Here is a 21,958-nt window from a genome sequence, read left to right as displayed (position 1 = left end):
TATCCCTGGTTCTGCTAAAAAAGAAACAAAACAACAAACAAAAACCCTTGGTCATCCATCAGAGAAGACTACCAGTTACTTGGGCTCACCATCATGGTCTTCTTTTGCCTCCCCTTTTGGGATGCAGAGAACGAGTTTTGCTGGAGGGAACTTGTGGGGGTGGGGGTGGGGGTGGGGTGGAGTGCTGGAGATTTAACTTAGGGGTGCTCTACCATTTTATTTTTATTTTGAGACAGGGTCTTGCTAAATTGCTGAGGCTGGCTTTGAAGTTGAGATCTTCCTGCCTCAGCTTCCCAAATCACTGGGATTACTTGGGCCACCACACCCTGTGACTTCACCCTCTTTCCAGAGGGCTTCAGGGCTGTTGTTGCTTTGATGTACTATGATTTCTGTTCTCCCTTTCCACTATGAAACCATGCAGAGTCAAATAATCCCTCAGTCTTCTAGCCCTCTTATCTGCCTAAAATTCACTTTAATGTCACTATTCCTCTTCCAAATAGGACTTTCTGCCTGGAGCCTTTTACCTTTCCATTTAGTCAGTTGTTTTGTCTTAAATCTTTAATCTCTATTTTGCTCCATTCTCTAATATTTTTTTTTTTAAATGCATAGGGCTCCTCCACAATACATACATTTTCAGCCTGGCATGGGGATGCATGCCTGTAATCCTAGCAACTCAGGAGGGTGAGGCAGAAAGATGCAAGATGAGGCCAGCCTTGGCAATTTAGCAAAATTCTTGTCATAAAATTAAAAAATTTAAAAAGGGCTGGAGATGTAGCTCAGTGGTAAAGCACATCTTGGTTCCATCCCTAGTACTGGAGGTGGGGGGGGGGGGAGAAAAGCTAGGCATGTTGGCACATTTTTGTAATTTCAGCATCTTGGGAGGCTGAGGCAGAAACATTCCAAATTCAAGGCCAGTCTGAGCAACTTAGCAAGATTCTGTCTCAAATTAAATAATAAAAAGGGCTAGAGATAGAGCTCAGGGAACCCCTGGGTTCAATCTCCAGTAACATTCACACACACAAACACAGAGAAAAAAAGAAAAAGAAACATCATCACTTTAATAGGTAATAATCATGAGTGGTGGGAATATGAGGTCAAGGAGATAATTCTATAAATTGGGCCTACTGTGCTGATCCTCATGAGCTTTCTTTAAAAAAAGCAATTTACCCACTGTCTTGCCTGGCTTAAGTCCACAGGATATGTTATGTTCCTCAGGAGAAATGCAGGTCTGAAAGGCTGCTGTCTACCAATGAGAACACAAGTTACAAGGAAGCGGGTAAATTTCATGAGCCTTACACAGACAAGATTCCAGAACTGGGAGAGATGTGACAATTAGAACCATTCAGCATGGGCCAAAGTGATCCAGAGTTGCCTTGGAGCTTTACCATCCATGCCCAGTGGGGATTTGGAAGTCTGACACAATCTTGCTGTCAATCAAGTCAAAATTGACCTGGGTGGGACTGTCTGGAAACTTTCTGGGACCCCTCCCCCCAATAAAACTGTAGACAGGAGGGGTGTGCCATCTCTTTCCTCTCTTGAGAGGATCCACTTCTCCCTTAAATATCCTCTTTCCCCTTCTACCTTTTCTAATAAAATTATGCCTGCTACTCTGAGTGACATGTCTAACATCTTTCTGGCATGATCACAAGAACCAGTAACTGAGGACCCCTTTGGCTCCGTGGCAGGCCCTTGCTCTGTTACAACAGCTCCTTAATGTAAAGTCCTCTTTTTTCTGGCTGTTTCCTCTTCAACCACTCCTGGCACTACCCCATATTTGCTGTTACTTGCACTACCCTATATTTGGGCAAGTTACTTAAATCTTTTGGCACTTTGGTCATCTCACCTGCAAAATGTAGTTGATGATCCCAGGAGTGCAGTGAGGTGTGAAGGCAAGAAAAGATGCTGGCTCCCTGGCTTACTCACTGTCTGGGACAATTGGGGTTCAACAAATTCATTCTACTCTCTGCTTTAATCCTTAGCACTTCAATAAAACTTCTGCTCTCTCCCCTTCCTCCAAATCATACTCAGTGATCACCAATAACTTCCTCTAAAAGACTAATCAAAAGGACTTGTTCCCTAACTTATGTATTTATTTGCTTATATTTGCATAAAAAAGTGTTAATATGGCTGGGGATGGCATGCAGGGCCTGGAATAGAGATGGACAGAAAAAGGGGCAAAACTTCCCAATGTCACCTCTATGTCATTATCATTTTTGCACCACATTTTTCTTTTCCTTTCTTATACTGGGGATGGAACCCAGGAGCACTTTATTACTGAGCCACATCCCCAGCCAGTGTTTTTTTTCTTTTTCTTTTTTTAAATATCTTTATTTTTAAATTTTTTTTATGTGGTGCTGAGAATCGAACCCAGTGCCTCACGCATACTAGGCGAGCACTCCACCACTTAAACCACATCCCCAGCCACCCCCCCCCCTTTTTTTTTCTTTTGAGGCAGAGTATTGCTAAATTGCTTAGGGCCTTGCTAATTTGCTGAGACTGGCCTTTAACTTACGATCCTCCTGCCTCAGCCTCTTTGGTGTGCACCACCATGCCAGGCACCAAATAACTTTTATCTTGTTTTCCTGTACACATTCACACCCCCTAGTTGGTTGAAATATTTAGCATTTCAGATAACCTCTTTCCTTCCTGCTTTGACAGGTGCTGATGCTGCTCCCTTCCCAGCTATTCCTTCTTGGTTATTTCTCTCTCCCTCCAGGAAAAGGAACTGGTGGGAGTTTCCCCCAAGATTTAACTCGCCTTTCCTCCCTGGGAAACCTCTTGCAGAACTGCAGGGCTTACCTCCTCAGTTTGCAGGTCCTCCGAAGCATTCTTGATCTTTAAAGGCTGGATGGTTGTCACTGTTAACTGGAGCAACATCTCTCAATCAGAGTCTAGTTTTTTTTTTTTTTCCTCTCAGTTGTGGTCTAATTCAACAAACAAGTCTTTGGTTGTTTTCTTCTATATTCATTTTTATTTCCAGCTTTTAAAAGCTTAGGTTCTTAAACAGGTGCTGTCATTTCCCCATCTCCCAAATACTGAAGATTTCATACAGGGGTACTCTACCAGTGAACTATATCCCTAGCCCTTTTAATTTTTTATTTTGAGACAAGGTCTTGCCAGATTTCCAAGACTGGGCTCAAACTTGCTATCTTCTGCCTCAGTCTCCACAATCAATGGGATTAAGGTGTGCACATCCACACCTGATCTGACTTCAAATTCTTGACGTAATATCCTGTTACTCATTAGGACCATTTATTCCAAGATACATATACCAAAGTGTATATGTGAGTTCAAGGTCTCACCTTGAACTAGGCAATAGGATACCATGAGACTGGAGTACAAAGGACAAAGGTAAGAGCAAGAGGTGAATTTAGGGAAGTAGATGGAAGTCAGACAAGAACTTTGTTGGAAATAAGGATATTTGAAGTTTTATTCTAAGCATCAAGAAGCCACTAACAGGCTTTAGAGTGAAGGATGACCACCACAGATTTGTTTTGGAAAAACATCATCCTGGGTATCAATGTAGTCTATGTACATTGAAAACAAAACAAAAGAATGGAAGCCAGATGCAGTGGCACACGCCTGTAATCCCAGTGGCTTGGGAGGCTGAGGCAAGAGGATCACAAGTTCAAAGCCAGCCTCAGCAATTTAGCAAAGGCCCTAAGCAACTCAATAAGACCATCTCTCTAAATAAAATACAAAATAGAGCTGAGAATGTGGCTCAGTGGTCTAGTGCCCCCGAATTTCATCCCCAGCACCAGGAAAAAAAAAAAAAAAAAAGGCATAGTGGCACATGCCTGTAATCCCAGCGGCTTGGGAGGCTGAGACAGAAGGATCTTGAGTTCAAAGCCAGCTTCAGCAACAGTGAGGCAGAAACTCAGTGAGACCCTGTCTCTAATCCAAATAAAATACAAAATAGGGCTGGGGATGTGGCTCAGTGGTTGAGTGTTCCTGAGTTCAATCCCTGGGACCACCTCCCCCAAAAAAAGAATGGATGGGGCAGGGGGCTGGAGACATAGCTTAGTAGCAGAGCACTTACCTGGTTGTGCAAAGCCTGGCTTAAATGCCTAGCACTAGGGAAAAAAAAAAATAGGGACAGGGAACTGGACTTGCTGGATGTGAGAAATAAGCTATGCTAATGCAGTGAGTTCAGTAAGACCTATTGGTGTGGGTGGCCTAGCTTGGACAAGGGCCAAAAAAAGGAAAGAGTCTCAGGTAGTACAGGAGGAAGAATCAAGGGTGATTCCAGGTTCTTCATGTTTATTACTGGGTACATTATGCTTAGTGAGGCCAGCTACCTCAGGGTGAGGCAGGGCAAGCAGGCAGGACCAAATTTTGTTTAGAACTTACTGAGTCTGCAGGGTATCCAAATGCTTCCAAATGGTGAGTAGACAATTACATACACAGGTCTGGAACTCAAAGGTAAGGGCTGGATATAACACACGCAGTTTATTATAGATAAACTCTGCTCCTTTTGGTACTAGTGGTTTTGTGGTCTCCAGCACCAAACAAAACAAAACAAAAACAAACTAACAAAAAACAACAAGCATGGTGGCACATTCCTGTAATCCCAGTAAAGGAGGTGAATAATAAGAAAGGTAATTTTACAGTCATCAGGGTTTTTTTTCTTTTTTTGGAGGGGGGTTACTAGGGATTGAACTCAGGGGCACTCAACCACTAAGCCACGTCCCCAGCCCTATTTTGTATTTCATTTAGAGACAGGTTCTGAGTTGTTTAGCACCTCACTGTTGTTGAGGCTGGCTTTGAACTCATGATCCTCCTGTTGGCCTCCCAAGCCGCTGGGATTACATGCGTGTGCCACCACGCCTGGCGATAGTGATAAGTTCTGTGAAGAAAATCAACGAGGACAAGAGCATAGAGTTCCTTAGGATAGTTGGAGGTGGTAACAGTTTTTTGTTGTTGTTGTTTGTTTTTAAATATTCTTTAGTTGTTGATGTAACTTTATTTTTTTATTTTTATTTTTTGTGGTACTGAGGATCGAACCCAGTGCCTCACACATGCTAGGCAGGTGCTCTGCCACTGTCCACAACCCCAGCCCCAACAGCTAGTTTTTGACAGAATAACCAAGTGAGGCTTCCTATTTGGTCAGAGATTAGGCCATGGTGTGGGGGACAGAGGAACAAGGATAATGGCCATGAGGTGGGCAGGATTTTGGTGTCACTGGGAAAAAGGAAGGCTCAGGGGGCCTGTGCTGAGTGGGCTTAGAGGGAGTTAGCAGCTTGGGGATTTGTAGACAGTAGTGTGGAGTCTGCATTTCAAGAGATGTCCATGGAGGGTAAGCACATGCCTAAGTTTGGTTGTTATGCAGGGAACAGTCTAGCCTGGGGTAAAGAGGAAGAGAACGGATAACGCTGTATTGGTCCAGGTGAGCATAGAGTGGGACCTGAGTTGGTGGCGGTGAGACACGTTTGTGGATCCACATGCATGACATGTAGTGAGACTGGGCCTCACTACATTGTCCAGCCTGGCCTCGGACTCCTGGGCTGAAGACTTCTCCCTCCTCAGCCTGGTGGCACAGGCTTCCTGATGGAGGTGTGGGTTTGAATAAATAAGGTGAGCTGTGAAGGGTAAAATGGATGGGAGGAGTAGATTTGACCAGGAGGGTGAAGCAATTTGTCCATTAGTCTTAGAAACAGGCAGTTAGGTAGTTGGATAGACAGGAGAGTAGAAACGTCTGGGTTGAAGATAAACTTGTGCAGAATTGGTATTAACAGTGTACTTTAAAATACAGGGCTGGGGGCTGGGGCTGTAGCTCAGCGGCACAGCACTTGCCTAGCATGCGTGAGGCACTGGGTTCGATTCTCAGCACCGCATAAAAATAAACAAATAAAATTATAAAAGCATTCTGTACAACTACAAAAAACAAAAACAAAAATACAGGGCAGGGTGAAAGCCTCCAAGGGGAGCAACAGGACGGGAACACAGGAAGTTTAGGACAGAGCCCAGAGGGGTACACAATCTGAGGAAAAAGAAAAAAGGAATGTGGATGGCATCATCTAGACTCTTGGAAGAGAGAAAAATAGGAGGGCCTGGTCTGAGCACTGGTGGGACCCAATGGCTCCGGGACAGACACAAGGGGACCAAAGCACAAGACACAGGAGACAGAGAAACATGTTGGAGAGCAGATGGAAAGCCAGGATTTGTGGTGAGCACAGAGGAATGGCAGGGGCAGGAACCAGACGGAGTTAAGATGAGACAGTGGCTGGCAAGGCAGGTCCAGCACCTGTGCTCATAGGCAGTGTTGTAACCTGGGAGGGGCACCTCTATGGGCAGGAGGCCCCAGGGGAACAGTGAGGGGAAAGGGGACAAGGAGGTGACAGGAACCCAAGGGAGCAGGAAGAGAAGGGTTCCAAACACTAGAGGAGGGACTAGCATGAGGAAGGGAGACATATCTGCTTAGGGTTTACAAAAATTTCAGGGAATTACACTTAGACCTCTGTTTTCCCCCATGTATTGGTGGGCAAAATCCTCAGCTGAAGGAGCATGGGGTTTAAGATTTGAAATCAGGAAAGGTCTCTTTTGTTTTGAGACTGGGGCCTCACTACATTGTCCAGCCTGGCCTCGGACTCCTGGGCTGAAGACCTCTCCCTCCTCAGCCTCCAGAGTAGCTGGGACTACAGGTGCATGCCAGTGCCTGGAAGAAAAGGTCTTAAAGGAGGGGGAGCAAGGAGCAAGCTGATCAGATGAGCACAGGACACTTGCCAGGCCACCTGGTTGTGGGTTATAGAGAATTTAAGGAGTCCTTATTTGCCCTGTAGAGACTTTTCTCTCAGCAATGTTGGGCTGCTTTTGCATGCTTGTAGAGAATAGAATCCCCAAAGTGGGGATTTTGTCACATCAACAAAACAGAGTGGCAGAGGAATTTATGGGGGCAAAATGTGTGTGTATAATAATAATAGATAATTATTATTTTGGCACCAAGGACTGAACCCAGGGGTATTTAACTACATACATCCCCAGCCCTTTTTTGAGACAGGGTCTTACTAAGTTGCTGAGGCTGGCTTTGAACTTGCTATCCTCCTGTCTCAGTCTGCTGAGCTGCTGGGATTACAGGTGTGCACTAGCACACCCTGCTGGAATTTATGAATATTAGCAGCAGGTTATTGGAATTATGGACTATGAAGTCTAAACTGGATTAGAAGGAATAGTCAATGAAGTCAAAGCAGCCATCCAATAGGAGTAGGAACCAGCTGGGCGGACAGAGGCCATGGTCAAGGATGCTGAAATTACTGATAATGGTGGGGAGCAATTTGGGGCGTGTGTGGCTGGCGAGGTCTGGACAAAGTCGCTAAGAACCCAAGGTGGTAAGATGGATTTTTCCATGTGGTCACGGAGAAAGACTGATTCAGATACTAAAGTCTTTTAACAACCATCTTTAATTCTAGAATACCTTCTTCCTTAGCCACTAATACATTTTGAAAATATCCAAAACTAAAATAAAGCCTTTGGTAACGACGAAGGCCTTATTTTTGTGCTGATCTCTATACTATAATAAAAGAGCACATACCTAGGACTGGCAGGCTCCAAAAGTGTTTTTGAATATATAGTCATCTTTTCTTGTCCACATTCCCCAGTATTTACTTCTTTTAAGATGAAAGAATTGAATGGAACATAGCCTACCAGTTTGTATAATAATTTCCTTAAACCTCTTCTCTGATATCCAGGTGTTTTTCAGCATAGGCATTTTTACATAATATCAACTTTTTTTTTTTTTTTGGTGGTGCTTGGAGATTGAATTTAGGAACTCACACACGTTAAGACTGTGTTCTATCACTGAGCTATACCTCCAGCCCCAGTGACTTTTTTAAAACAAGGTCTCATTAAGTTGCCCAAGCGTGACTCGAACATGCAGTCTTCCTGCCCTCGCCTTCCAAGTTAATGGATTATAGGCATGGGCCAGCATGACTTCTGAATGCCACCTGGGTTCCTATTATGGTCACGCCTATAGCAGTGGAGAGGAGCTTCAGTTAAACCAGGAGCATGTGCCTGGAGCACGCCCCAGCTCATAGTGAGCACTCAGTGTTGCCTGTTATTGGCTAATTAAATCATTTGAAGCTTCAGCTTCCTGATGAAAAGGGTTTGCCATGTCTACCTCATGCACCATTCTGAGAATTAAATCAGATACAAAAGTACCTAGGAATTGGGGGGGGGGGGATCAATTCTTATGCATTCCTTTTTCTATTCTAGAGGCAACAAACAAGAGACATGGAGACAGGAAAACCTGGCCCAACAGCTGAGGTGGTGCTCTTCAGCAGTTCTGCAGCACCCAGCACAGGGCGGAGGGGGGCTCAGCATGGCATTTTCTGGACAAAGCCACTTGGCTGGTTAGTCCCTGGGCACAGCTGCAGCAGGAGGCGGAATCTTCTCTCCTTCACTTTAGTGTTCTCCCACCAAATGCAAATTGGAATTCAACAGACAACAGTCAAAGGCAGGAGAACCTGAATTTCTTTTACAGAACCTGAACCCTGCACTGTGGCAGGTCACAGCACCAGGGCAGGCAGCAAGCAGCACAAATGGACCCACCAGTCCGACATCAACCTAACAATACCACACAGCAAGACAAAATGGACAAATTTGAGGCCCAAATTTAAAGCTTTTATATATGGAGCAGGGAGAGACAAGAAGAGGAGGGGGAAAAATGATAAAACTTTCAACAAAGGAGGAAATTAAACTGGCAGAATAAAACAGGAAACCACAATAGTAAATGCTTAGCAGCCAAACACATTTATTAGTCTTTTTTCTTTTTTTTTTTTTCCAGGAACCCAAAAATATTTTGTAGTTATAATGTAAGCAACTGAGTTGCACATAATACAATCATATCTTTCCAAAATAAAATAAAATAAAAAACTAAACAAAAACAAAAATAAGCTGTTTAAAAGCCCAAAAAAAACCCTTCAGAAAACTCTCATATATGCATTACATCATCTCTCAGTTTTAATGAAATGACAACGACTTAAATTCCTTATTACTCAACCTGTCACAATCCAATAAAACACCACCCTTCAGTTTTTTTTTGTTTTTGATATATATATATATACACACACACACATATATATATATATATATTTTTTTTTTTTTTGAAATCCAGCATGAGAAATACAGTACCTGCTATGGCAAAAAATACACATAAAATGCAACTTTTCAGCTTATTTGTACATTAGTAGAGTTTAACATTTTATTGTTTTTAAGTGAACCAGTGATTTTAAGTACCACTATACTAAAAAAGTAAAATAAAATATAGAAAAGGGGGGCCCAGCCTGCTGTGCAAGTGCACCTCTAAAGTGCCTAGTTTCTGTGTCCATGTAAAACCAGTAACACGAGGAGCAATGTCAACATATGGGAGTTTGATTAAACCTCTATTTAATAAAAAAGACAATGCCATGTCCTCCCTTTTCTCCCCCAAGTGTCCTTAAATCCCATCATCCTCTTTCTCTATTGCCCATCTGAAGAGAGAAAAGAAAGCCACCAAAATAATATTGTAAAAGCTATTTCAAGTATAAGAAAAACAAAACACTTATAGGTAACTTGCAGAGAGCATCAATATGTGCAGCTATTTAGTCCTTTTGACAGGTTTTGTTTCTGCTGAGTGTTTCAGATGAGAGGTTTTTTTTTTTTTTTTTGCTGTACCTTCTGTTACCTGTTTGTGTGCAAAGTTGGAAAGCTGCCTCTTAAAAAATCCAGCCTCCTTTTGATGCCTTCTCTGCACCTTCTGTTTAAAGGGGGCAAGGAGAGCTGTGAAGGAGGGAAGGAGGGAGCCCATGTCACAAGGAGATTTGGTGATACCTCTCTGCCTCTCCTCCTCAGCCACACCCCCAGATCCTCTGATGTCTCAGGTTCACCCTCAGTGACTCCTCACTGAAGTGACTTCCACTATTCACTGTTTCCTGATTTGGTAGGATGTATTTCACTATGTAAACATAGCCCCCTAGGATTATGGAACCCAAGCAGCATTTATATCTCCATCGAAAGGGAGAAAGATAAAAATAGTCAAGAAACCTCTCCTCAGATTGCTTTTGTTGTCTGTTTTTGGTTACGCAAAACAGGGATGGGATGGGGCAGATTCAGAATGTGAAGTTGTCAGCAAATTGTGGGGAGTCAGGAGTGGGCGTGGTTAGCTGTTATATCTGCTTTATTTCCCTCCCAGTTTTTTTTTTTAAACTTGTTAAAAATGTTCCTGCACCTTAAGTCGTGCTGAGATTAAGGCCAAGGGTGCAGAGTCTTGTGCACGTGTCTCTGGGAGCACATTCAGGAGCGTGCACCATTTTGTTGTCTTCTGAGATCACTGTGTACACTTTGGTCACTGGTGTGTGCAAAGGGTGGTAGTGGGGAGGTGTCCCAGGAAAGAGGTGTGGAGATCAGCAAAGCCCTTTGGGAGCATCAGAGAAGGGCAGAAAGGCAGGTAGAACCCATAAGGATCAGAAGAAGGAGACTGGTAGGTAAGGGCCTCCAGGTAACAACAGAAGGAGAATTCCAAGTTGACAGAACCCGAATCAGAAGGTGGGTGGAGAATGAACATGTACTTATCATCCAGCTTCTTCCTCAGAGGAGTCGTCACTAAGCAAGTCCAGGGAGAGCACACTAGAAAGGGTTTCTCAACAGTTTACTAAGAGCTGGGGTGGGGGTAAAGAAGCCATTCAACAGGATCCAATCCAACCCTGTCTCATGGGGACCCAAATCCAGGAAGCTAGTAACTGACAAGAGTCCTATGAGCTTGGTGTTAAAAGGTATTTCCCTCAACTCTGATGGAAGGAGGAAGATCTGAAGATGCGCACGGCCTTCAAGGTTGTTAGCATTGTCTCCTTAGATGAGTTTCCTTCTAAGAAATCCATACATTTCAAAAGCATCACAATCTGACAAGAATATGACTGAAATGCCTGGGATTAAATCCCCTTGTGAACTACAGAGTGATATCCAAGGTGTGTGTGTGTACCCAAAGTCTTGCCTAGAAACCCTCTGGAGTCCTAGGACAGGACAGATCTTCCAGAGAAATCCACATAACCCCCACCCCAGTGCTGGGATACTGGAACAGATGGCAGCTAGTTAAGAAGACAGGGTTGGACACTGGTCTGCGGTCACTGTGAGGCAGAGCGACAGACACAGCTCCACCTGGAAACAGATTCATTCTACTGACCTGCTCTGTCTTTGCTTCTTAAACATGAAAGGATTCAGATCTGAGACTTTTGATGGCTTAGTATGGAAAATATCATATTTTAGGGTTACTTTCACAGCAAAGAATGTTTTTAAGGTTATCCTGCTATTTACACATTTATATTTTATAAAGAATAACTCACCAATGTCAGAAAGGAGACAGGAGTTAAGGGTTTCCATTGCAGGGGCACTGTACCTCGAGGTATAGTTTTGTGTGGACAGTTGAAACGTCGGGATCTGTTTTTTGTTTAAAGGCAATCTAGCAGAGCGAAACCCTGATAAGGTCATGCCTATGCAGTCCTGCACCGGCACGAGGAGACTGATCAAGTCTGCTACTCGTTACAGTACTGTGAACATCAACAACAAAAGTTGCTGCATGGAAAACACTGAATACAGGCCGAACTATCTCTTGCTTATGATAGTGTGTGCTGCAAATAATGCCTAGGCCAGAGCAGTGCAGGTGCCATGATGTATCACAGGCAAGATCAAAGGAATTCTGTTAGAACTAAGAAGAGGACTACGCAGGCCTTCCCATGTCACTCACTCACTGCTCACCATAGGAACAGCATCATAAATGCAGGGGGAAGCAGAGAGATTCCATCTGACTGTAGGACAGCAGTTGGGGAAGAGAATCTTTTCTTGCCTGCCAAGCAACAGCAGGCAACAGCCCTCTTCCTCACAGAGGAGGGCAGTTCCCTCATAATTAAGAATAAGTTCACTTAACAATGATTAAAAAAGAAGAGAGAAATTAAAAAGGAGAAGAGGAAGCATTTTTGAATTGACAGATCAGCACAAGGGAGGCATGGTTTCCTGAGCTGAAGGGTTCTGGATTCAGGAAAGGATGAGACTTCTTTGTCCAGAGAACACTGGAGCCTTTGGGGTCCCAGTTTCCCTGGATTAACACTGCACGGCTAGGATCAGGGATCCTGTACCATACTGGTGGTTAGGAGCTACAGGCCCCCTGAATGTGCCTGGTCATCTGACCTGCCAACCATGGCAAGAGGCCTCAGGTCTCTTTCGATCCCACAGTGGCAACCTTGGCGCATCTTCTCTCACTCCCCCTCCCTCCATGATGTGGGGATACCATGGACACAGAAACTGGAGAACAAGGACTCAAAGCAACCCTCTTCCCCTCTGCCCTCCTCCCCCCTTTTGCAGAATGCATAGTTACAATTCACGTTACAAAATAAAGAAGCAATGATGACCACATATGGACCTTTTTTTTTTTTGAAAAAAGAAAAAAAAATCCAACAACCTCTTCTTAAGTTCAGTATCAAAATTCACATTTGCATAATAATACATTTCAAGGCCATCAGAGAGGAATGAGAGTGAAGCAAGAAAGCCAGGCTCCCCTCCTCCCTTTGTCTTCCTGAAGGAATCTAGTGACTGCTTTCCTCTGTGGGGGAGCTGTGAGGAACTGTGGGAATGGCCCTTAGCATCCACTTGGTATTTCTTTAGAAGATAGGAGTGGGGAGAAGAGGTGGAATTGTTGAAAACATCAGAACAAATAAAGAGACACTGCAGATTTCTATGTTTAACTATAATAATTGCTGAAGAAATAAAACATGACTTCAAATTTTCCTTTTCTTTCTCACAAACTTCAATCTTAACTCTTTCAAAACCTTTTTCCTTGTGTGCAATACCCTGTGTGCATAAATGGCAAGATGATGGGACTTCCACTGGGGAAAACAATGACTTTCTCAGGACACAGAATGAAAGGGTAAATAAGGGTAAACGTAAAGCCTGAGCTGCACACGCAGGAGCCAGCCAGAAAATGCCTTCTTCACATGCATGAATGAATGCGTCACACATGTCACCGTACTCCAACTCTCCATGGTTACGGAAACACAAGAAATTAAACAGTCACAAGCATGCATGCGTGTGTACACACACACACACACACACACACACACACACACACAGAGAAAACTAGGGAACTCAGATACCAAAACCAAACTTGCACTCTCGGACTAACCCGGGCCTCTGTCACTTGTGCAATTGCACTTCATCCCCTCCTCTCCAGAGCCCCAGAATCTCTTCGACACAACTACATGTGCAACACTGATGCTAACGAAAGCTCAACAGCTGCCCCAGGGCTTCCAGAGAACTCTGCTGCCCCAAAGACCGGGCTGACCGATGACCGTCTTTCTGTGTTCACCACAATGGGTGGCCTCTACCTCAGAGAGACGGTCTCTGAACTCACCAAGGCACATTCAGAGGTACTTCACTTGAGTGCTTTCTGGGACAAAACTAAAAGGGAATGGAGGAGGTGGTGTTTTAAACACATTTATGCTAACTTAACCCGAAATTTCTGGCAAGTGTCAGGCTAAAATGCATCACTTGTAGAAAAACAAACAACAACAAAAAACCACACTACCTTTACAAGGCATGTGACTTCTTGAAGGGCTCTTGAGGTTTTTGCTTTGTTTTGCATAAATCCTCTTTTCACATTTGGTAATCTACTGCCTTCCTCTGTGAGTCCGCTCTTCCTCACAGCCTCCAGTTCTTTACCACCCATTCCCACCCCCAGAGTGGGGTATACCTTTCAGTGCCCAAGGAGGAATGCCTAGTTCACCAGGAGGTCTAGGAAGTCAGTATGAAGGGAAAGGAAAGCAGGACAAAAGAATTACTCTTTTTGAAAAATCTGTCACAACATAACAATGCTGGCTGGACTGGACCAATCGTAATAGGGAATTTATTTCCAAAGCAATGACTCAGGAGGCACACACTGCTTCAGGGAAACACTGTTTTCACAGACAACTTCTTGTCTGTTGCATTTATTTGACCTTTGTCCTCCCATGAAAGGACAAGTGTTTGCCACAATGAAGAATCAATGACTGAGCCTTGCAGAGACCCTCTGGAGAGGGAGTTCCTGGCATGCAGTGTCTTGTTAAAAGCAAATCCAGGTGTGCGGCTGACCGAAAAGGGAACTATTTAAATTCTGTGAAGCAAACACTGGCAGTTTCTGTCAGTTTGCTACTTTTTTGGAGGGTAAGGGGTGGTTTTCTGGGTGACAGCATGAGATTGACAGTTTAAAACAAAAACAACTCAAACATTAGAAATACTTCATAATCTCTCAGGACCTAGTCCAAGTGATCACATGTGGATGCTTGGCTAGTGGGGAAGCTACTCTCCACTCTCTGCCCAGCATTCCTGCTTCTTAGCCCTGTAGATGTTCATGGCCTCCTTTGGCAGAGTAGGGTAGGAGGTGGGGAGGTATGTGGGCAGTTTAGGGAGGATTGATGCTCAGTTTTTATTAAGCTATTACTATATCCATAGGTTTTTGAAGTCAACAAATATTTCAAATCTAAAGAATGTGATACCACCATAGCCCGTGTCAAAATTAAAAGAAGAAAACACTATCACTGGACAAATGGGGACCTTCACATGCCTTTGGCACTGGCCATAAGCCTACAGATCATATCATATTGTGTGCACAACTCTGGACATGGAAATAATATTCGAGATTGTTGATATTCTTATAGATCAAGACAGAAAGGGGGCACAGCCTGGTGTGCAGCAGGGCTACAGGGCACCCTATTTTTGTGAATGAGGTCTAAAGACAGACAATACAAAATTCTTATCTGCACCATCAGTGGCCTTAGTTTTACTCTTGCAGGAGGAAAATCATCATCGCAGAATTAGACTTCTTTCTAAGTAGTATAGTTAACGCACAGACATGAAATATGACAAAACTTGGCAAAAACACTGGAGAAAAAAGATTGATTTGTTTTTTGACCAGCTAAAAATATCTACTCCTGGGGGCTGGGGCTATAGCTCAGGGGGTCAAGTGCCTGCCTCACATGCACAAAGCTCTGGGTTCAATCCCCAGCACCGGAAAAACAAAAACAAAAAACAAAAGACTACTCTTAGCTGAAGATCTTAACAAAAAACAAAATAAAACTAAAAACTCAAACCCTTAAACAACAAAGCTTTATATGCTGAATTTAAACTATGTGGATGGAGAAAAATGGAACTTTTTTTTGTGGTGGGGGAAGGAACTGGGGATTAAACCCAGGGGCCCCTCTTCCACTAAGCTACTCTCCAGTCCTTTTTAAAATTTTGAGACAGGGTTTCGTTAAGTTGCTAAGAATGGCCTAGAACTTGCAATCCTCCTGCCTCAGCCTCCCGAGTTGCTGGAATAACAGGTGTGCTACCGCGCCCAGCTAGAATGAGACCTTTGCTATACAGGACTCAGTTGTGCCCTAACCTTAGAAACGGCTACTAAGCCAAGTCTATTGAAAACACCCCGTTTACACTTGGAAGGAAACAGGCTTTGCTAGACTGAGCATTTTGCTCAGCACACAGATACTAGAGTCAAGATGACACTATACGAAAAATAAGATGAAAAAGGATCCAGCATCTGAGATTCAAATGGAATCTGGCTGCTAACCCACAAAACCACACCCCCTCCATGAAAAGGGTGAAAGTGAAAGGAATATTTGCTCTTAAAAGTCTGTGAACTTTTAGTTTCTTATAGACATGTTAATAAAGGTGCTTCCAAATTCTTAGGCAGGAATTTCTTGTGTCTTTCTCCTTCCCTTGCACACCTTATATAGCACATTCAAACCACAGGAGTGTGGAAGAACCATTTACTTAGGCTACATTCGTGTCAGAAGAGTTGGGGAAATTCTTAGAACAGCAGCCATAGTAACTGAACATCAGCTGCTAAAGTGAAACTAACTGGGCAATAAGTGGCTGATGTGGAAAAGGGAAGGAAGGGGACAAGGACAATGCTGATGAAAGAATGTGGTTTGGAATATTTCTTTCTGTGTGGTGCTAGGGACTGAACCCATGGTTTGGAATCTTCACTTGAAGCACTGCTAAGTCCTCTCTCATGAGCGTTGTGAACGGAACACTTGTAGGGACAGGGATGAAGGAGACGGAGGTGTTATAATTTCTTCCCAGGGTTGCAGAGAACTGAGATTTTCAACACCTGAAGTGGGGTCATGGCACTGGATTCTCACTGGCAGCAGAGGCCCCCGTCTGATGGAAGACAACCCTTTCCCTATTTCACACTTTGTTTTTCTTTTGGCTACTCATATGGTAGACAGAAACCAAGTTTGTGATGTTTAAGAGATATACACACTTCCAGCCACTCTAGCAATCAAATGTTTAAAAAACAAAACAAAAAACAACAAAAAACACTACTACAAAATGGAAAACTCATGCTTACATGTCCAAAATGTGTACAAAGTAAAATCTATGAAATGAGGGTGGCCTCGGTATATATGCCAGAATGTGCTGGAAAAGAAGACACACCCACTGAATTTTCTAAGTACACCAAAGCCACCTAACTTCTTGGTAGACATGGCTCTTGCCAAAAAATACCATGAAAAGAAAAGAGCTTTCCTCTTTAATGATACCCTCACCATAACCTGTTCTTAGGTCACTGCCAACCAATAAAGCAAACCTTTCAGCAAGGTGACAAAGGGCGGGTAGGCAGAAGACAGAAGCAGAAAAACAGGAACCTCCTTCCACTGGCCCAGTACAGAGACCTTCCCCATCGCAGGAGCAGTAACCATTACACACCTGGAGAAGTCTACGCTGGGCAAGGGAGGGCACACACACGAGGAAGGAACTTGGCATTCCACATATCACAACATAAAAGCCTATTTAGCTTCCTTGATTTCTGTTCATCTGTTGAATTTAGCCCACTGCCTTTGGGTCCTGTTTAGGACCACTCTAATCACCTTCCTGGGCAAGCATCCTATGGGCTGTGGAGGGACTGGACCATGGGCACATTCGTGTCCCCTGCCTGGGATGTCTGGGTGTGTGAGCGAAGGCACTAAAGCGGCTTTGGAGACACTGCAGGCAGCGACCCACCCACTCCCTTCCCTGTGGAGCCAGAGTCTCCTTCCCACCGCGAAGCTTAACGTTTGAAAGAAGCTGTGGTCATGCTTGGGAATGCTGACCCCTGGCCCCAGAAAGGATATGAAAGAAGAACTCAACATCCAAAACTGAAAGGAAACACTCCAGATCTCTGAGGAGGGAGGGAGATAATTAAGCAGCAGATCGTCAAAACAGCAATTAAAACAAGTACAACAGTAGCTGGGAGCTAAGAAAGTAAAATCACTTGTTCCTTATTAGATTCTTCTATATTTTCTCCTCCTCTTCCCATGACAAACAGAGGTGAGACAGACATTCTTCATTAATAGAACAGTCCATATATAATTTCCTCTAGTAATGCCTATGTTTAAAATTTGTTCCAAAAATTATTAACCTATATTTCCTAACTCTTTACATAGATTCTCAGCAATCCAACCGTACTACTTTACAGATTAGAATTACTCTTATTTTATTTTTAAAGCTGTTGTTTCTTTCTTTTGTTGCTGGGGTTGAAGGGACAGGGAGAAGGGTTCCATTGAAAAAATTAAAATGGCTCGGGGAGGTTCCAGTTCAGCCTTACAGGGAAAGGAATGAGGTGACGGCATCCCCACTCTGCAAACACTCCCTATTACATTACACGCGATTTCAAATAGTCCGTGAAGGTGCTCTTAATCCTTCTCCCATATTTTTTAAGATAATGAATTTACCTGTTGCTGCTAAATTGGTAATTTTTAAAAAATATTTCTTTCTATATGTTTTAAAATGTATGATCCCCAGTATGACAATAATGTTTGGAGACTTTTCTTTTTACAATTTTTTAAGTAAAAATTGTTTAAACTTTTTGAAGTTTCAGGAACTTGTAAAAGTTTATTAACAGGAAAGAAACAGCCATCTATCTAGGATAAGATACGGTTAAATAAACCATCTTCAAAAAACTGGCTTCCTACCCTAGAATTCCTGAGAATGCTTGCAAATTTTAAAGCAGGAAAATAAATGTTAAAAACAAAAACAAAAAACACTGTTAAATGCTCCCAGAGTTAGTCTTCATCTAAAATATATATTTATATGTATATATATGTATGTATATATATACGCACTTTTTGGTCTTTTTTTTTTTTTAAGTTTTTAGTTTTTTCCCTTTAAGCTTATGATGGAAGAACATTTTAGCTTCTCATGTTTATTTTTACATATTTCAAATCCCTCATTTATGTCTTGTAAACAAGAGGGGCTCTAGCACCCGGCTTTCACCGTAGTATCGTAAGGAACTCAACTAAGCCATAGTGCAGGTCAAGGACCCAACAGGCAGGAGGAGAAGAGGGCAGGGCAGGACACAGCCGTGAACCAAGAGAGGCAGTGGATAGTCCCCACTGGCTCTCAGGAGCCTCGGGACAAGCTCCTGGCCCAGGGACACTAAGATTTAGCCTTCTGTTTGTAGATGTATGAACACAAGCTGTGCTTCACCTGGAGGTCACCACACGTGACAGGGCTCTGCTCCAACATGGAGAGCAGTCAGTGGGGCTGGAAGGAGACGCATGGTCGGGGCAGAGGCGAGAGGGGCACGGTGGTGATGGAAACAGGAGAGCAGGAGGAGGGCACAGTCAGTTTGGACAAGGCATTCGTGGGATCAAACCAGCGCTGCAAACTCAAGTGCGAACACCCACCCGCAAAGGGCTTCCTGCGGACTGGCTCATGCAAGCGCTCACTTGACTTATGCCTGTCAATCTCTTTTGAGGCTAGGTTTGTCATCAACAGAGTATGCCAACAGGACTACAGAATTTCCCATTCTTTGTCTCACAAAAACCACTTACATGCAAATAACTTTTTTGCCTTTTCCTGTACACACCCATCCACCCACCTACACAGACGTGACCGAAAGTCAAATGCATCAGGCATTGTTGTGTCCTTCACTGAAGATGCTAAAGAAAGAAAGAAAGACTCCCTTGAAAGCAGCAAGTTACAGAGGACAGTAGAGGTCTGCTCCCACCAAGGGCTGGAATGGGCAGGTATCTGCTGGTACAGAATGTCGGCACTTTATGTTGAACAGTACGATGCAGACTGGGGCGTCCACACAAGTGCTAGTTTGTCACCAGCACGTGTCCCCCTCCCCACAACCCCCACCTGTTTTGTATAAAGGGGTACCCTCAGGTCCGCTGTCACTCTTCACAACAAGCAGTTTGATATACTTTGATTTCAACATAGCACATACATGTTGGTGGTAACTGTGGATTAAACGTTGCCCCCTGTTCGGCCCAGAGTACTACTACATTGATGCTTAAAAAAAAAAGAAAAAAGTCTTTAAATACAGAAATTAAAAAAGCAACATTACAAAGAGAAAAAGAAAAAAAGAGGTCAAAACCAAAAAAAAAAGGTGCAATACTTAAGTCTTTGCTAAGTTATTCCTGCCTAAGCAAAACCACATACACAGGAAATACACAACACAGAGAAACAAAGGGAAACGCTTGAAGTACACACTGGTTTAAGAACATTCGTTAAGTAAACGTCTCTGTCAGTGATGGCCTGGTGCTGTAACACGCCATGGCCTGGCACAGGTAACGCTCAGCGAGAGAGGAGCAGAGGGGGAGGAGCTGCGATGCTTCCAGGAGGCTGCTCACAACTTACTGTTTTCGTCAAATGAAAATGAGAACCAATAGAAATATTCAATTCAGCATTACCTGATTTTTTTTTTTGATAAATTTCTCACACCTGCTCACACAGGAAAGAGGGAACACAAATTTTCTGCTTTTGAGACATCACATAATCTAAAAACTATCTGATAGTCTGTTCCCATTCAAACTAACAAAAAGGACCTGCATGAAATTTAACAGATGCTCAGGTGTGCCTAGTGGCCATTCACTTTTAAAAAACAGACTGAACACACAGCTGCTCCAAGAGGTACCTCCTGCTCTCTGATTTTTGGACTTGGCAGTGCTCCGCTCTACTGCTAGGTCAAGAGGAAAGCTAGAGAATCTCACTCTCAGGCTAATGCACAAGTGGAAAGGAGCTCCCTGCTCTCATCGTGAAAAAGCACTCTTCGTCTCAATGCAGCCTGACGGAGTGGCTTCAGTTGCAGTAGCTCCCTGTGCTTGTGTGTTCTCATAGTTTAAAAAATAAAATAAAAGCGGGTGGCCGGCCAGCCAGCCTGCAGACTGTCAGCAATGCAGCTTTTTGAGAAATGAGGGTGGGGTGGGAGGAGGAGGGTGGGACGCAGGCACACACACAGAGACAGGAGGATGCACGCGAATGCACATGAACACACGTGCACACACATACCAGAACAAGCATGCCTGGGCAGTTACATGTGCCAGAACACACTGGTATTTATCAACCAGCCAATCACAAATTTTTTCCTTTTTTTTTTTTTTTTTTTTTTTAGGTTTTTTGTGTTTTTGTTTTTAAAGTGAGGCTCCGTCAAGTCTTCCCTCCCCCCTCCCCCAACAATTCTTTTGAATTTCCCTCCCTCCCAAACATGGTAGACCTAAGGACGGAAACACACCCAGTGCAAACAAAGTTAAAAAGCTATTTTTTTTTCAGTATATATGTTTCTTAGCAACAACTTCCATATAACATGAAAAAAGTGAAAAACTAGAAACTAATTTTTTTAATTTTTTTTTGTGTTTAAATTTAAATGGTATGTGTACTTGCTTCACATTGTCTTTCTAGGTTGGCGTTCATGATTCAAGTATTTCAAGAGTGATATGTTCTCTTTTTGGATTCATATTCCAAACGAAAAAACTGAAGTTATAAGGGAGGCAACTATGTGCTCAGACAGTCTGTCAATGACCCACCTTTTTTTTTTTCCTCTCTCCGTTTTCTTTTTTCCTTTTAAAAATGTATTTATTGCAAGTTGAAAAAAAAAACGAAAAGGTCAAGTTAGTGCTGCTGCTGTTCCAAAAAAGGTCACGAGGTCAGAGTTGAAAGTTCTAAGTTCAGATTGAATCCGACCCTCCTCCCAGAAGGTCACCAGGTAGTAAAGGAGCAGGGCTGCCCATCCTATGGGGATCTTCCACAGTTGGGACTCCCCACAAGCTAGAAGAATAGTTTGGGGGCCCCCACAACGAAGCGCCAGCAAGATCAGCCCCGCTGCTGCCACCAGCACTGCTGCTCCATTGCCCAAGCCCAGTGGACCCACCGAAAAGGTTCAGCGCAGGTCCTACAGGGTCTGACTGGTTCTGGCCGGTCTCCAGCGACTGCCACCCCGTGGCTGGTGCACTTGGGGTTGCTGCAGGTGTAGGGGGCTGAGCTTGTGCTAGAAAGCGGCTAACTTCATCATCAGTGGCAAACTCAGCCAGGATGGTAGTGTTTCCCAACACACACCTGGAGAAGGAAGGAAAAGAGAGCTGTGGGTCTAAGGGAAACGCTCCAGCACCCCTGGGACTGAATGCTTCCAGTCCCCTGCTGTCAATTCACCTGGATGCTTTTGAGTATGTAGAATCACAGGTACCACCCTGGGCCTACAGATCAGAACCTGCACTTCAATTGATGCAATGCAGTGAGGTGTGACCAAAGCTCCAAAGAGTCAAAGCCTCCTGATAACAGTGTGTCCACACCGTATGGAGTTTATATATTCCTGACAACCTGACTATCACAAAGGCATCTGTGTGTGTTAGGGGAGGGTGAATACATGGAGCACAGAGGAGTTTTAATGCAGTGCAATTACTCTCGATGATAAGATGATGGTGGCTACATGCCATTATACATTTGTCCAAATCCATTCAAGGGACACCACCAGAATCAAATCCTAATATGAACCATGAACTTTGGGGGATTAAATGTCAGTGTATGTTCATCAATTGTGACAGATGGACCACTCTGGTGAGTGATGCTGACAATAAAGGAGGCTAGATATGTGAGGGAGGGGTAGAAGCATATGGGAAATCTCTATATCTTCCTCTCAATTTTGCTGCAAACTTATAAGTACTCTGAAAAACAAATTCAAATCTTAAAAGAAGGAAAGAGATGA

The 21,958-nt window shown here is 43.6% G+C and overlaps 1 protein-coding gene across 5 annotated transcripts in view; it reads right to left on the bottom strand.

Moving 5' to 3' along the window:
* Positions 1 to 8,729: 8,729 nt before the first annotated feature.
* Tnrc6b (trinucleotide repeat containing adaptor 6B) overlaps positions 8,730 to 21,958 on the bottom strand; it is a 257,060-nt gene continuing 243,831 nt past the window's right edge. For all 5 annotated transcript variants that reach the window (XM_058574304.1, XM_058574302.1, XM_058574305.1 and 2 more), the window contains one exon: positions 8,730 to 21,312. In XM_058574304.1, the coding sequence (XP_058430287.1) occupies positions 20,925 to 21,312 (388 nt within the window). In that variant the 3' untranslated portion in view covers positions 8,730 to 20,924. The remainder of the gene's footprint in view (positions 21,313 to 21,958) is intronic.

This window comes from Marmota monax, unplaced genomic scaffold (genome assembly GCF_021218885.2).
Source record: "Marmota monax isolate L192 unplaced genomic scaffold, Marmota_monax_Labrador192_F-V1.1 WCK01_AAM20220418_F8-fsc00051, whole genome shotgun sequence".
Classification (NCBI taxonomy): Eukaryota; Metazoa; Chordata; class Mammalia; order Rodentia; family Sciuridae; genus Marmota; species Marmota monax.
Note: the sequence above shows the minus strand (reverse complement) of the source record. Positions and strands in the feature narration are given on the sequence as shown.